The sequence below is a fragment of the Lutra lutra genome, chromosome 17, assembly GCF_902655055.1.
Source record: "Lutra lutra chromosome 17, mLutLut1.2, whole genome shotgun sequence".
NCBI classification, from domain to species: domain Eukaryota; kingdom Metazoa; phylum Chordata; class Mammalia; order Carnivora; family Mustelidae; genus Lutra; species Lutra lutra.
Window position 1 is genome coordinate 2630872 of NC_062294.1, and position 15536 is coordinate 2646407.

Here is a 15536-nt window from a genome sequence, read left to right on the forward strand (position 1 = left end):
AGCCTGCCTCGGGCTGTTCAATCATCCCTCCCATTTAGGCCAACTCGCTTGACTTTGCTGTCCATTACAGCCAGAATCCTCCAGATATGTCGATACACATCATCTGAATGAATTCATCGTTTTCATATTTGTGGGAAATAGTTTTGTATGAGCAAAACCCAAGATCCAAGCCCCTGAAGTGTAAGTATCCCAAGTGTACCAGCCTGCACGCCTTCCCTCCTCGCCTGCTGTGGACAGCCTGGGAGGCACAGTCTCTCGGGGCCTCCAGGACGAGCACTCACAGTATAAGGCAGGCACTCAGTGACTTGGCTTTTTGTTCCCAAGACTTGGGTATCGGTGATGGTGGCGATGGCCCTGGAGCCACTTCCCAGACTACAGAGTATCGAGACCAGTGGAGGTGGGCAGGGGAGGCAGCAGCCCTGAACTTGCTGGAGAGCATGTTTGTGAGGGGTTTTCTTGGGCGCGCCATCTAGAAAGGCCTGGGAGAAGAGCCCTTTCTGCCTCGGGGGAGGCAGGGGATGGTGTTGTCTGGTCTTGACGCAGGGGCTTTTCCCCACACAGAGGAAGGCACGCCCCGGCCCTCCCCAGCCCCCAGTTGACTAGATCATTGAGCTGGGAGCAGTCCCTCCCGTTTGAGGAGAGGAGAGTCTGTGCCCACACAGTGAGAAAGCAGAACCCGAGGAGAAACCACTTGGCCCATTTCTGGAAAACATAGAGTCCACAATACCGGTGAGTAAACAGAAAGCACGTCAACACAGGGCGGGACCTGTCACAGGAGGTGTGGAGGAAGAGCACAGAGGGAAGAGACTGACTCCTTGAAGCAAGCAAGTTCCAGGCCACATCTGCTCGTACTCCTGGAAATTTTCAGAAACTGGTTTTCATGTTTTTATTTAAAAAGTTGAGTGAATTTTTGCCCTTTTCTGCTCGGGGATAGGTAAAGATATTTTTGAAATGTGCAAATGCATGGTACAACATTGAAATTTGTACTAGAAGGTATGACGTAGAGAAAAAAGGACGTCTCCCAGCAAGAAGGCCAGAGAATGGAAGCTGAGGCCCGGCCTGCCGCTCCAGGAGTCCCTACCGCAGGAGGCGGTGCCGAGCCAGGTCTGCGGTAAGCCGCCTGTGCACTCTCGAGGGGCACCTCTGTAGACGGGAGCACGTGCCAGAGTCCCCCGTCACCTGAGGACAGGCAGCATCTCGAAACAGTAGTCAGCCCTTGCCAGTACGGGAATCAGAAGCTGATTTGAAGATCGTCTTACCCATTGAAAAGAGAATAAACTGTAAGGAAAACAATTCTTAGAAATAAGAAATGTCATAAATTTAATCCAGCGGAAGGCAGAATCGATGCCCGTGGAATGAGCTGGAAGCCGAAGGCACGGGACGCTGACAGTGCGCGGGGAACAGAAGCACGGAACAGTGTAGGAGGTGAAACCGCCTTTAGCCAAAGAAAGATTCAGAGTCCAAACCAGTGGAAATCTTCAAGTTTGTCGCCTTCCCCAACAGTGTCAGTGACTTAATGAAAACCTTTTAACGCAGTAGCAACAAAAACTAGTAAGAATTTGGGAGTACACCTAATGAGCCGTCCAGGGTTCAGACGGGTAAAATGATAAAATTTTGCTGAAAAAGGGGAAAGGTCTGAATCCAAGGACGTGCTGGGTTCTCGCTGGGGGGATTCGATACTGTAAAGATAGTGGTTCTCCCTGTGCGTAGACATCGTGTCCCTGACGGGACCCCAGCAGCCTACTTCCGTGGGGCTTGTGGGGGGGGGGCGGCAGCGAGGGGAGGGGCTTTGCCCTCGGACGCCAGAAGCTACCGCAGCCGCAGCCCGGCCCGGAGCGCTGGCAGCAGCGCCGCGGAACAGAAGGCTCGGAAGCAGGCGGGAAGCTGGAACAGAAGAGGAGCCGCAGACGGAGGAGGGATTCGTGGAAGATGGGACGAGACCTGCCGGCTGCCGTTTCGGAAGGTGCCGCAGCAGCCACGTCCTACTGCGCGTACAAGTAAACTCCGCTAGCCGGTGTGGAAACATGAAATATGAAAGAATTTGGGGGTAATGCCAGAGAGCGAATTACCCCTTCGGTAGTGTCGGGATAGGGAAAAGCATCATAAAAAAAAAAAAACAAAAACAAAACCCCTGAATTTAAGGAGGAACTTATTCCTCCCCCCACCCCCGGAACGACCGATCTTGGTTGGGCCGGAACCCGGGGAGCCTCCACAGTGAGCTCCCCGAGGAATACTGCCATCAGCGAGGGTAACCGGCGCGTTTCAGCAGCTGTGTAGTCAGTATTTTTTTAACGCTGCCGGATGCAACAAGTACCCTCTTCAACACGAGCTTATATAAAACTCTGGCCCGCCAGCCCCTCTGCCCCTGGGCCATCGGTCGGCCCTCCCGCTCTCTCGGAGCCTCGGCACTCGTCTTCCAGTGGCCCTGCCGTGCTTCACCCCAGGCACCGCGTAAGGGGAAGGAAACCTGTGCCGACAGGACTGCAGGCGAGGATGCTGAGAACAGATGTGCCGGAGAAGAGCCAGCACAGCTGAAGCCACCAAGAGCTGGCGTTGGCGACAGGATGCTGGCGAGGGTGCGACGTCCAGGGAGAGCGGCGGAGGGAAGCTGTGGCCAGGCCCCGGGGTGGCAAATCTGAAGCCTGCACACCACCCCGTCTGCCCCTGCCCCACAGCGGGCCTCAGCCGTCAGGAGGCCTTCCCGCCACGCTTGAGGAGCCTCGGCCAGGTGGTCTTGCCATGCATGAGATGATGGACCTTTCTGTCTTTTGGGGCAAAAGGGAGGATTGCTTCCCTGCAGCACCTCTGACCCTCCTGGGGAGTGGTGCCCCCTCTTCTCATCTAGGCTTGTAGAGGTCTCTGTTTCCAAAACGGCTCTTCTGGGGCTGCACCGCCTCCTCCGCGCTGGAGCAAGCGGGGTTGGTACGTTTCCCTCTATCCGGGTGGAATCCAACCAGTGTTCCAAGTAGGACAGATACTCCCGACACGTAAGGACCGATAATCATTTTCAGAAACAAGAAGTCAGGGTGGGGGTGTCCCAGGGAAGCCTTCAGAACAAATTTACACGAACCTCATGCGTAAAAGCAGGAGGACGAGGCTGCTGTGGAGGTGGACTCCGTCACTTCGCTCCGTGATTCTTGACGGCGCAGCCCACCTGCCCCATGCTGCCTGCCGCTGACGGAGGGGACAGCAGCCTCTGCGCCCCGGCTTCTGTGGTCTGCTGATACTTCCCTCCTGGTAACAGCTCACATCTGCTGAGTTGTCTTATATTTTACATAGATTTTTTTTTAATTTTATTTATTTATTTGACAGAGAGAGATCACAAGCAGGCAGAGAGGCAGGCAGAGAGAGAGAGTGTGGAGGAAGCAGGCTCCCTGCCGAGCAGAGAGACCGATGTGGGGCTCGATCCCAGGACCCTGAGATCATGACCTGAGCCGAAGGCAGAGGCTTAACCCACTGAGCCACCCAGGCGCCCCTTACATAGATTTTTGAAAGTAATCTGTGCACCCACCTTGGGGTGTGAAGTCACAACCCTGAGACAGAGTCGAGCGCTCCACCACCCAAGCCAGAGGGTGCCCCTTACTGAGCTGCTGTAAATGCCGTGGAAGTTGTAAAATGTGGCCCCAAGGGTTTTGTTGTTGTTGTTGTTTTGATGCACCTTCTGTGGAGAAAAAGGGTCTGTGCCCACCCCCTTGACGTCCCACCCGCTCTGGGACAGTGTGGTTAAGGTTAAGTGGCTCTGGTGGCTTGGAGGAAGAACCTGAGACTGGTCACTGCGGCCTCTTAGGACGCTGGTTCGAGGATCCCAGCCACTATGGTGTGAGGGAGCCCAGGCTCGCCCGGGGCCAGGCCCGCGTGGAGAGGGACCGACCTCACCCTTCGCAGCCTTGTGGGTGCACCGCCTTGGGAATGGATCCTCCAGCCCCACCTGGGCCAGCTCAGCAGACACCCCCCCCCCACCCGAGGCAGAGAAGGGCTCTTTCCACAGAGCCGTTCCCAGACTGGTCAGGAGTGAAGTGGATGGTTTTTGCTCCTCTAAATTTGGACGTTGATTTATTCTTTATCAATAATCAGTTGTATGATTGTGTTTATATCATGATATCCATATACAAACTGTATGTATTTGTGTTAATGAGGATAAAATCTAGAAACACAAATTATATACGTAGATGAACAAATGCGTAATTTCGCCAAATTTCTCCGTTCTGCTTGGGGGACATCCCTGTTCACAGAACTGGTAAGGTGCAGGGAGAGCAGCCCACTTGCCTTTGGCCCCCAGCTGGCGGGTAATGAGGCTGAGTCAGAGTGTCACAGATGGCAGACTAGGCCAGAGCCAGTCGTCTGTGTGCCTTCTCTGCCTGTGGCTTGTCTTCATCTTGTCACCTGAGGCAGAGAGGGGCAGACACCACCAGGGGCATTTTCTAGAAGAGGAATGTGGGAGGTGTGGTTTCCCCAAGGCCCACGGCACACCAGAGGCACAGTGGCATTTGGGCTCAGGGCTGTTCACTTCAAAAGCCTGTGAGGGATCCCTGGCCGCGGGCCCCCAGGTGCTGTCCACTCTGTGCTGTCCTCCTGCTGCCCTCACATCTGATCTGTGCGTCACTAAGCACCTTCCCCCACTGCAAGCCCGTGGTGTGCTGGGCGCTGAGCCAGTGTGGCCTCTGTTGCTTGATGTAGCCCGTGTCCCACAGCATTTGTCGGTGAGAAACCAGAGGCAGCAAAGCCTCTGTTCCTGGTGTGCAGTGCGGCCCCTCTGGACACCCGCCCCCGTCCCCGGTGGGCTCCGACCGCTTCGCCAGGCCTTGTCATCGTCCTGGTTTCTCACCAGAGACCGCCTGGGCGGTCTTTCAAACAGGCTCACACTCCTGTTCCTCTGACAGGGCAGGATTCCTTCCTGTGAATGGAACCCTTTATTTTCAACATCCATAAATCACAAAGGTTAAAATGGGAGCTGACATGTGACCATGTAAAGTGGACGTTTTGCACTTTGGATGGTTTGGAAGCAATAAACTCAGGCCCTGAGGTGCTGAGTTATGAGCAAACTAACCCTCCCTCCCGACCCAGAGAGCGGGTTAACTCCTTCAAGCCTCGGAAGAACGTAGTGTTACACTCCCATTTCCCAGGTGAGGACGGTGGGACGGGGAGAAGCCTGGCCAGAGGGGAAGTGTTGCTGGGTCATGTGTTGGAGACCACCAGGACCTCAGGGGGAACTGGAAGCCATAGTGGCTTGTGGGGGACACCAAAGAGATCATTTAATGGTTGAGGAATGTGGTGATGAAGCTGTGCCCACCAGGATTTGCGGTGAATCCATCTCTGGCACGTCCTCGCTGTGTGTTCTCAGAATGTTTTCCCTCCTGTGCCTTGGTTTCTTCACCGTAAGCCCTTCGTAGCCTTTAAGTTCACTTAAGCCGCACAGCAGTGCTTCGAAAGACATCCTCCTGCCGTCACCTCCGCTTCACATACGGGGAAGCTGAGGCGCAGGGAGGACAAGCGCCTGCCCGAGCTCGCGAACTCAGCAAGTTAATCCATGCCCTCTGACCCCTGCTCTGTCAACTAGTATCTTCGGTCTCTGCTTCTCAGGAGCCTGGGGACATCTTTGGGGACCAACACAGCTGTCTCGGGACAGGGTCTGAAGTGGTTTGCTTCCCTCTTTTCACTTTTGCAAGGTTTATTTTAAATAAGCAGTATCACTTGTATAATCAGGGAAAGATTATATTTAGTCTTTACTACCTCCAAGGTCACGTGTCTCTTAACAGAGATCAAAGGGCTTGAATCCTCAAAATCAGGTTCCTCTGTGCGCATCTGTCCGAGTTCCGGAGAAACCTGTTTTCCTTGAGTTCATTGGGAAGTCGGCCGTTGTCCCAACACAAACTGCACGATGGACAGCAGGTGGCGCTGCCGCCTCAGGGAGAAGCCACCGGGAAAGCGCTTTCTGGGGTGGGGCAAAGGCGCCCGGCTGCCTCTCTCCCAGGGACAGTCCCCTCTCCCCAGGGAAGGCAGTCTGGTGAAGACCCCTGGAGAGTTAACTGGTACCCACTGCCCACGCCTGCCGCCGCCTCACCAGGCCCCTGACCGTTTGGACAGAGACCACGCAGCGTTCCTGCCTGTGTCACACAAGCCGTGACCACGCCAAGGTGTTGCGGGACCCAGAAACATGTGCTGATCTGGGGCTGGCTCTAGGGGCATTTCCAAATACAGAAACAGTTTACCCTTTTTCAGGGGACGTCTGAGGACCTGGCATGATTCCCTGTGGCCGTAAGCCCTAAGCACAGTGGGACGCATGGCCCGTGCTTCCTCCACGGTGTGGGAGTTTTAATAAGATGCTGGAGAGGCTTGTCACCATTGCTTCTTCCCAGACCTCTATTCCGAAGCCATGGGATATGACCTGCACCTTTTCTGCGAGCAGCAGAAGTGGTCTTGTGGACCACATTTCAGTTGGCCCTTTCGCTAGGCCTGGTAGCTGGAGGAAAGTGGGTGACCAGGATCCGCGGAGCACAGTGCGTTAGGGACAGGGCTTTGGGTCTGATTCCAATTTCCAGCTCTTACTAGCAGCGCCTGGAGCAAGCCCACTGACCTGTCCATGCCCGGTTCCTGCCTCTGGAAGGCGGGAGTAGTCCTAGGACCTCCCTAAGGGAATCCCAAGAAGGGCAGAAGGGTGTGTGGGAAGAGGGCTTGCCGTGGCCAGCACGCAGCCTGCCTGGTGAGCATGAACGTCCGCTGCGTGTCTGGACTTGGAGCCGCCGTGGCAGCTGGGCGGGAGGGGGCAGCAGAGGCCGCGCTGAGCTTCCTTCACCAGGGCTCTTCTCAGGAGTCCAGAGAACACTGGGGGAGAGACTGCAAACTCAAGCGGTCACCAGGACCCCTGGGAATCTGTGAATACTGGAGTCCTGGGTCCCACCTCCAGAGAGTCGAGTCAGGTAGCTCTCAGCGCCACGCTCCCCGGTCTGCAGTTTGAGTGGACGCCCCGCGTTTCTGATGAGGGCAGTTCCACACTGAGAACCACCATCAGAGATGAAGTCGTTGGGCTCAGGGGTCTTCTGGCCTGGAGGTTGAGAGGTCCTCCCTGGGAAGGGGGCAGGGTCTCTCCAGGTGCAGGATGCTAGAAGGTGGGGAGCTCCGTGGCTCCCAGACTGAGTGCTCATCGGAAAGCCTCGAGTCTAGGCTCTAGTGAAGTGCAGAATCTTGCCGTGTGTGTGGCACACACCCTCCCCAACACGCACCCTCGACAGATCTCTAGGGAAGCAGGGCGAGACATGCCCGTCTTGTGGCCATTCCTTTCTGGGACCACAGAGCTCCTAAGGACATTTGCCACTGCCCTTCATAGGTCGTAAGGTCAGCATTGCTAGAGATAACCTGAGGTTCAGAGGCGATAGGGCTTGCCCAGGTTCAGTGGTGGCAGAGCAGGGACTGTGTAGCTTTGTCTCTCTACTATCTCTGGAGTAGCTGCCAGCTGGTGGGTGCTTGGAAGGCGGGGAGCCAGGCCTTTATGCATCCCTCCTCCCTTCCTTGTCCCTCGCTCTCCAGCTGCAAAGGGAGAAGAAAACTGGGATAGGTGGGCTTTGATGGCACAGAGGGGCCAGGCACCTTCCCAGCAGAGGCACATATCCTGAGTGCCTTCTAGCCAGATGTGGACCAGAGGTGGGCATGAGGGAGGGAGGGAGCTCCATGGGGTGAGGACTGGCTGGGCCTATAGTTCCTTCCCACCTGGGACTGGGCATCGAGGAGGATGCCAAGGCAATTCTGCTGCTGGGTCTGCGATGGGCCGCCTGCTGAGGCGTGGGTACACCCAGGACGTCAGCCCCTCTTCCCACACAGAACCCTGGATTCCCGGGATGTGTAATCCACAATTAGAAATCCGATGGCATTATCCTTGCTACTTCCCACCTCCAGGCATTTTATTGGGGGGGGGCGGTGGAATTCATACACTTAGGGCAGCTTGACTGCATTGTTCCAAGAAGACAGCCCCTCACTGAGGTATGCTCAGGTTTTGTGAATTAGTTCTACCTAGGATGTCCCTACGGTAGAATGATACAAATGCACAAAGCGCACATGGTTTTGCAGTAGAGTCAGAAATGCCTTTACATTTCTAAGATTGCTGCTTGTACGTGCACAGCACATTCTTGTGCAGGCGGTCGGAGCTTTGCCCCTGGCCCCTGTGCAAATCAGGGGAAACGGGCCCTGGGGAAGACGCCACCCAAGCAAGCAGTTCCATGAGGCACCAGTGGCAGCGGCAGCGGCAGCAGTGTCATGGCTGCGGAGACCCTTTTGCCTCCTTTCCGAGCCAAGCTTTCCTGGGGGGGGGGGGGGCTTTTCTCTCATCCCCAGGCGCAGGGTCAAACTGGGAGATGGAGGCCAGGCCCAGCCTGTGGGTCCCCGGCCGGTTTTCCTGCACCAGCCCCTCTGCGTGCCTCCTCTGCAGCCTGGCCAGGGTGTGGGAGCGGTGGGAGAGCCCGCAGAGACGCAGGTGCCCCCGGGCGTGGAGCGGGAAGCCGGGGCTCCCCTCTGCTCCAGGCTCTGGTCCGGCGCGCAGTGGATCGCTGGTGGTCCTGTGGGGGCAAAAGAGTGGGCGCAGAGGCTGGAGACGTTGCTGGAGACTGGGGAGCTTGCCGGCTGGGCAGGCACTGGGTTTCTCCTAATCAACCCCACTTCCCAGAACTGAGGTCCTAATTGGGGCTCAGTCTCCGTGGCGCGGGAGGGAGGACAAGACCCACTCTTGCCTGCGGTTTCTGCACTGAAGGCCCGCGGGATTTTCTCCGGCCTTGTTTTCCTGGCCTCCGATCTGATGGGCTGCTGTGGTGGCGTCCACCCCAGAAGGGACAGTGCCGTCTCTGCTCGCTGCAGACATGCTCCCGGAGCGCAGGACTAGGTGTGTGTGGGCGACAGTCTGCTGAGCAGGGAGACCCCAGCCCCATCGCTTCGGCCCACCAGAGACCCCAGGGATGGAGTCACCAGCCTTTTCCTGTACTTTTTATCTCGGTTTTATAGACAGCGGTTAGTTTGGGACATTAATTGCCTAGGCGAGTTTGATAATTTTGATGTAACAGAGCCCTGGAGAAATTACCCTCATGTCCAAAATGTCAAATTTGAGAAGAACCAGGTTCAGAGGCTCGCAACCCCACGACGCGGAGAAACTGCGGTGGGTCCTGAATGGCCGCACGGACAATGTGATTTTACTGTTTGTTTTCTTAGGTAGGCGGAATCGGTAGGGAAGGAGGGTGGTCCGTTAGAGACACAGGTTTTAAACCGTGTTTCCCCCCCACAATGACTGGAGGAAATGTTCCTGAATGGAAATGTTTTTGTCACCTTGCTCTTGGTCTTTTTCTTGCTTATATTTTACTCACTTGTGAGTTGGGGAAAAACAAGTATAGAGAACCAAAAACAAACAAAAAAAACCCACAAAAAAACCCCAAAAAACAAAAACAAAACTCTACAAAAAAAATAAAGTTGTTTCATAATTTATAACAGCTAGAAAATGGTAACAGTAAAGCCTGAAACTCCAAGTAAAACTCTCAATGGTGGCAAAAAAAAAAAAAAGTTAAAAAAAATCATATATATACTTATATCTATATGGCTTTCCCTGGGGAAAGGAGGGGCACAGTTTTTCTTTCAACATCTGATTATGTATTTCAAACAAGAAATGACATTTAGAGGGGCAGAGGGCTCTTCTTAAAAAACAGAAGCCAAGAAAAATAGTTACTCACGTCCAGATCTCACGTCAGTAGGAAGCGAAGGATGGAAAAAGGAGGATTAGCGAAGAAAAAAAGGGGGAGGAGAGAGAGAGAGAAGAAAAGAAAAAGAAGGATTCAGAAACGTCCACATTTTACATAAAAAAAGGCTAGCCATGCCAAGCCGATCTCTGTGTGTACTGGGGTTGAGAAGATACTCCGCAATCCCAATCCCAATAAAATACTCATTGATTTTATTTCTAGCTGATACAATGTTAAAGGCCATGTACAAATGTTATACATTTTTATTTTTGTTCTTTTTTTAGGAAAAAATACACAAAAGGCAAAACATCCTCGAATTGTCATTTTATACAGTGCAGAAGGAAATTTAAAATACGTGTCACAAACGCTGCACCCCAGCAGCCAAATACTAAAAAAAGGGGTAGTCCTTCGTTTTATATATATATTTATATAAACATATGGAAATTTGTTTTTACACAGATTGGACTTTGTTTCAAATTTACAATGGATCTCTAAAAAAAAAAATTTCTACGCGGCAAATATTGCCAACAAAGTTACACCATTAATACTGATAAACGGAGGAGCTGATGCGGTGTTTCGATTATTAGGGAAGAAAGTAGAATAAATAACAGGATGAGCCTTGCTATAGTTTAAAAAAGTGCCTTAACCTTTCTGCGTCGCCTTCGCCGCAATCCTGAATTCGTGCGCTCACCGGCCTTCCCTGTCCCCGCGCCGCGCTGTGCTCCCCTTGCTCTCACGCCAGCACGTTTTTACAGTAGAGATCGGGAGACAGTTGGGTCTTGTGAGACGAACACCCGCCAAAAAAGTCAAAATGCAATCGGAAACAAAACCAAAAGGACTGTAGAGAAGGCCGAGGAGGACTGAGGGGAGGGCAGAGGCCCGGGGGGCCCCTGCTTCTGGGCTCCTCCTGGTTTCCTTTTGTAAGACGAACAGTGGCTTCGGAAATGCAAGTCCGCACAAAGATCCACCTGTGGTTGCTGGAGGGCTTCAGAGATGGGGAGGGAGATGGGATTTCTTGCCCCCCCGTCCCTGCAAAACCCGGTTCTAAGAGGAGACTTGCGCATTCCAAGACATTCTTTCAAAAAAAAAAAAAATTAAAAATAAAAAGATAAATACTCAACCAAAAAATAAAGTATTTGATAATGATGGTCTCACATGTTTGCCTTTCTTCTGAAAACCTTCCCCCACTTCTGCCATTGGAGGGAAGGCGGGGAGAGGCCTCAGCAGAATTCTCATTTAGATGTTGAGGGTCCCCCCAACACAGCACCTTCTCAGTCGCCTTCAACTGGATCAAAAACAGATACTTATTTACCAACAGCTGCGTCAGACAGACCCCACAGCCACCATGTGTTAATCTTTTGAAGAAGTTGGGGAGGAGGTGCTGACCGCCATGCTGCGTCTTTGCCTTGGGGATTTCTTTCCAAATAATCCAGGTGGGTAGGGGTCAAACCCTCGTCTTCTGCCTATGGTTATACCTCAAGAATAAAGCAGTTTCTTGCAATGCGTTCCAGGTCCCTGCGCCAGGCCGCCTGGGCCTGGTGGGGCCTGCTAGCTGTGGTCTCACATCACACAGGGCTTGATGTCTTGGTAGGTGACCTGCTGGTGGTAGTAGGAGCCACTGCCGGCCGAGTGCATGGACGAGGACGCCATGGTGTTGAAGGAGAAGACGAACTCCTTGCGGTCACACATGCCGGGGGACTGGGAGTGATACCTCGGGATGCCTGTGAAGGAGGCAAGAGGAGGGCAGGGAGCAGAGTTAGGGTCAGGGACACAGAGCTCCAGGCAGAGAAGCAGCGCCACCCGGCTCCAGCGCAGGGCTCTGTTGCCTCCCTACGCCCCACCGAGGTGAGGCCAGACTCCCAGAGTTCCAGCCTCGGGCGGGTCCAGGCAGCCCCAGATTCCAGGCCCTGGGCTCTGTGCTCCAGCAGAAGATCCCAGGACCCCAGTGATGACCACTGCTCCCTGGGTGCCCACTGTGGGGGCCTCTATCGCCTCAGACATCAGAGCTCCAGGCTGGGGCTTCCTGAGGCTGAAGGGGAAGGGGTGAGGAGGCTCTCACGGGCCAGCAGATCTCAAGGAGAGTCCGGCCTCCGCTTCCATGGCCAGCCCAAGGCCTGTGCTGGGCCCTGGGGCACCCACCCCCCAACCTCAAAGCCTGCAGAGGCCCTGGTGCCGCTGGAGCCTTCCCCAGGGGAAGGACCCTCCGAGAAGAGCTCCCTCCCCCCAGCGGGTGGAGAGGCTGCCGGAGCCTGGGAGTCTGAAGCAGCCCCAGCCAGGAGATCCCTGCAGAGAGGCGGCCCTCAGGCCCTCCAGCCACCAGACCCGATCCTGCCTCTCGGGGCAGCTGACAGCTGAGCCCTGACAGGCCCTGCTGAGCTCCTCAGCGCCCTTTTCAGAACCAGGCCCGGAGAGGCTGGCGGGTGCAGAGAGGAGAGCCCCGAAGGGAACACTCTTCTGCATCTCCTCCTCGGAGGGGTGGGGAGGAGTGTACCTGCGACACTGAAAGCCTGGATCCTCAGAAACAAAGAGTCTGTGGGGCCTGCGCCTCTAACTCTTGCTCTGGGCCTGGCCGCAGCTCCTCTCTGCCTCTATCACTACAAAACGTCCCCCAGCTCAGCCGTCCCGTGGCCGGTTCCCTGGGAGGCTGGGCTGCTGGGCTGCTGAGCACCCAGCCCAGGCAGCTTCGGGCCTAACTCTTCCCTTCTGTCCACGCAGCTTTCCGGTGGCGACTCCAGGGGAGGCCCAGCCAGCTGGCCGAGACTGGGCTTGGGCTCCATCCTGGGAACTTGATGAGGCGTGAGGGGGATAAGGGCTTCAAGAGATGTAGAATATCGGGGTCTGAGTCTTTTTGTTAGAAAGGGGTCACTTGGCCAGGCTTGGGACTACCAGCAGCTAGGAGATGGAGCCGAAAAGGAGAACAATTATTTTGACCTAAACTGCCACCCTTCAAAGGACGGTGTGCGGGACAGAGATACTCTGGAGAGCTGGTGCCTCCCTGAAGTAGGGGGGTGGCACCCCACAGAAGTGGCATGGAGCCCTCGCCCAGGGCGGTCCGCAGTTTGGGGGCTGGGTTCCGCGCACTGACAGATGTCGGACCAGGACTAGGACAGCCCTGGTCTCCCCACTCACCTTGCAACTCAGCTGGGGCGTTGTGACTGTTCTGGTGTAGATATGGCTGGTCCAGGGAGTGCGTGGAGAGGCTGCCAGACAGGGGGTTGGCCGCGGGGTTGCAGGGGGACAGGGGCTGCTGCTTGATGTAGGAGGCGCCGCTGTTGAGGGCTGCAGAGGCCGAGGGCGGCCAGGCGGCCGCGGAGCCGGAGTAGACTGCGTGCGGCTCCATGACCCCGCTGGCGGTCGCAGGCAGCAGCGGGGAGGCAGGCACCGAGCTGTCGTGGTGCGGGTACTCACCCGCTGCTGCGCCGCCACAGCTGCCCATGTACGAGTGCCCACCGTTTGCGGGCAGGTGTGGCACCGAGTGGCTGGGCAAAGCCATGCCGTCCACGTTGCCCGGCAAGTGGCCGTTCATCATGCCCAGGCCACCCTCCAGCGCCAGACTGTTGGGCGGGCACGAGAGGCCGCCGGCAGAGCTCTGGAAGCCGTAGGTGTCCGGGAGGTGGTTGAAGCCGAGCCCGTTCATCATGCTGTACATGGGCTTGAGCGCCTGGCATTTCCTTCGGAAGCCGCGCGGCCGCCGCCGAAAGGAACCCTCCTCGAACATGAACTCGCTGGCCGGGTCGATGGTCCAGTAGTGGCCTTTACCAGGCCGCCCGAGGCCCTTGGGCAGCTTGATGAAGCACTCGTTGAGAGAGAGGTTGTGGCGCACGGAGTTCTTCCAGCCCTGGTAGGAGCCGCGGAAGAAGGGGAAACGGCTCTGCAGGAACTGGTAGATCTCGCTGAGCGTCAGGCGCTTGGTGGGCGAGCTCTGGATGGCCATGACGATGAGCGCGATGTACGAGTAGGGCGGCTTCTCCGGGCGCCGGATGCCGGCGTTGGTCTTCTTGGCCTTGGACGGGCCGGACGACGCGGGGTCCATGGCCGCGCCGCCTCCCCCGCCGCCGCCGACGCCGCCGCCGTGCGGTGGCTGCTGCTTCTCGGGCGCCGAAGACATCGGGTGGCTGCTGCCGCCGCCGCCGCTGCCGCCGCTGCTCTGCGCCGCCGACGAGCCGGGAGGAGGAGGAGGAGGAGGAGGAGGAAGAGGAGGGGGGGGAGGAGGGCGAGGGGGAGGGGGCTGCGCGCGCGGGGCTGGCTGCACCTCTGCCGTCATCCGCGGCCACTTCTCGGGAGCGGGCCTCGGCGCGCCCTCCCCCGCCCGCGCGTCCTCCCCGAGGAGCTGCTGGATCCGCCGGCGGTTGGCGCGGAGCCCCCCTCTCCCCAGCTCCCTCCCTCCCCCTCCTCTCTCTCCTCCCTCTTTCCCTCTCGCCCTCCCACTAGGGAAGGAGCCCAACGGAGGCTGAGGGGCAGCCTCTTTGCAGCCCCGGCAGTGGCCTCGAGGAAGGCCCCCCACCTCCGTCGCCGGTTTTTTGGGGAAGGCACCACCTCCGGGGCCTGCGGCCGTGCGCCCCCGCGGGGAACAGCACTTGGCCCTTGCCACCCGTGGCGCTCGGCTCCACGACTCCAGCCAGGCCGCCCTCACTGCATCTTCTCTCTGCGGCGTCTCGAGGGCCGGCCTAAGACCCTCGAGGAGTTCCCTCCCCCCCCCCCCCCCCCCTCCGGCCCCGCGTCGGTGGGCGCTTAAAGGGCCCCCACCCTCGGCGCCCCGCGGCCGCCGGCAAAACCGCCCTGCCTCCACCAACCTGGCGAGCAAGTGTTAATGCGCCCTCCGCCCGCGGCTCAGCCCCGTTCCGCGCAGCACCCCCCCCCCCCCCCGCCTTCCTCGCTCGGAGGCGCGGACACCCCGGGCCTCTCCGGACGCGCACAGCCGGGTGGCAGATCGCAACTGCAGCGGCGGCAGCGGGTACCGGGCCGTGGCCACCGCGGGCACAGCCGGCTCGGCCACGGGTCCCCGCGGCCAGCGGGCGTAAGTTCCCGTGAGGGACCGCCTACCCACTCTCCCCGCCCCGGGAAGGACTGCGCTGCGCCTGGGGCTCTTTGGACTCGCCCAGAAGCGCGCGAGCAGGCGGGCAGCCGCGGGAGCCGAGCACGGGCGGAAAACGAAAGCTCAGGGCGGGTCGCTGCCGCTTTGTCTCGGGCTCCGCGGGCCGGGCGGGAGCAAGTGAGAACCGCCGGCCCTGTGGGGGCCGAAACCACACGGGCTTCCCGGAACAAGCGGCCCCGCTCATTTGCTCATTCATGCACACACACGCATGCATTGGTGCACGTGCAAATCCGGCAAATTATGAAGAGTCAGAAGTGAAAACTCACACTCATGTGTGCCTTCCCACTCACGCACACACCTCGCTCAGGCACGTGCGCCCCAAGTAATGCGCTCGCTCACCCGCACAGAATAAGACCACAGGAGCTTACATTCTCACCTATTCTCATTCACGTGGCCACTAGCCACGTTCGGATCTGAACCACATCGTACACCCCCCCCCAAAACACGCACACAATGAAAATCCGCCCATTTGGCCCCGCAGCTCCGGTGTCCCCACTTTCCAAGAACAGGTTCCGATTTCTCATAGATGGTAAAGGCCCTGGCAGGAAGTTTATACAGCTCAACGTAAACACGTTCTGGGGATTCTTTAATAATAATAATAGAGAATTCCGCGTGCGCGGGGGGGAGTTGGCCTAATGCCCCTGTGGGTTCGGCCTGCCGCCGCCGCGGGGCCTCTGACACTGCGCGCCAGGCCAGGTTCCGGAAAGCGTCTGCGCGGGCGGGGAGCACAGGCC

General features: G+C 57.2%; 1 protein-coding gene across 1 annotated transcript; it reads right to left on the reverse strand.

Moving 5' to 3' along the window:
- Positions 1 to 9952: 9952 nt before the first annotated feature.
- Positions 9953 to 15200, reverse strand: FOXF1 (forkhead box F1). The gene is made up of 2 exons (XM_047712238.1): positions 12837 to 15200; positions 9953 to 11428 (listed from the first exon to the last, which is right to left on the reverse strand). The coding sequence occupies exons 1-2, from the start codon at positions 13969 to 13971 to the stop codon at positions 11268 to 11270; spliced, it is 1296 nt and encodes a 431-aa protein (XP_047568194.1). The 5' UTR covers positions 13972 to 15200; the 3' UTR covers positions 9953 to 11267.
- Positions 15201 to 15536: the final 336 nt, after the last annotated feature.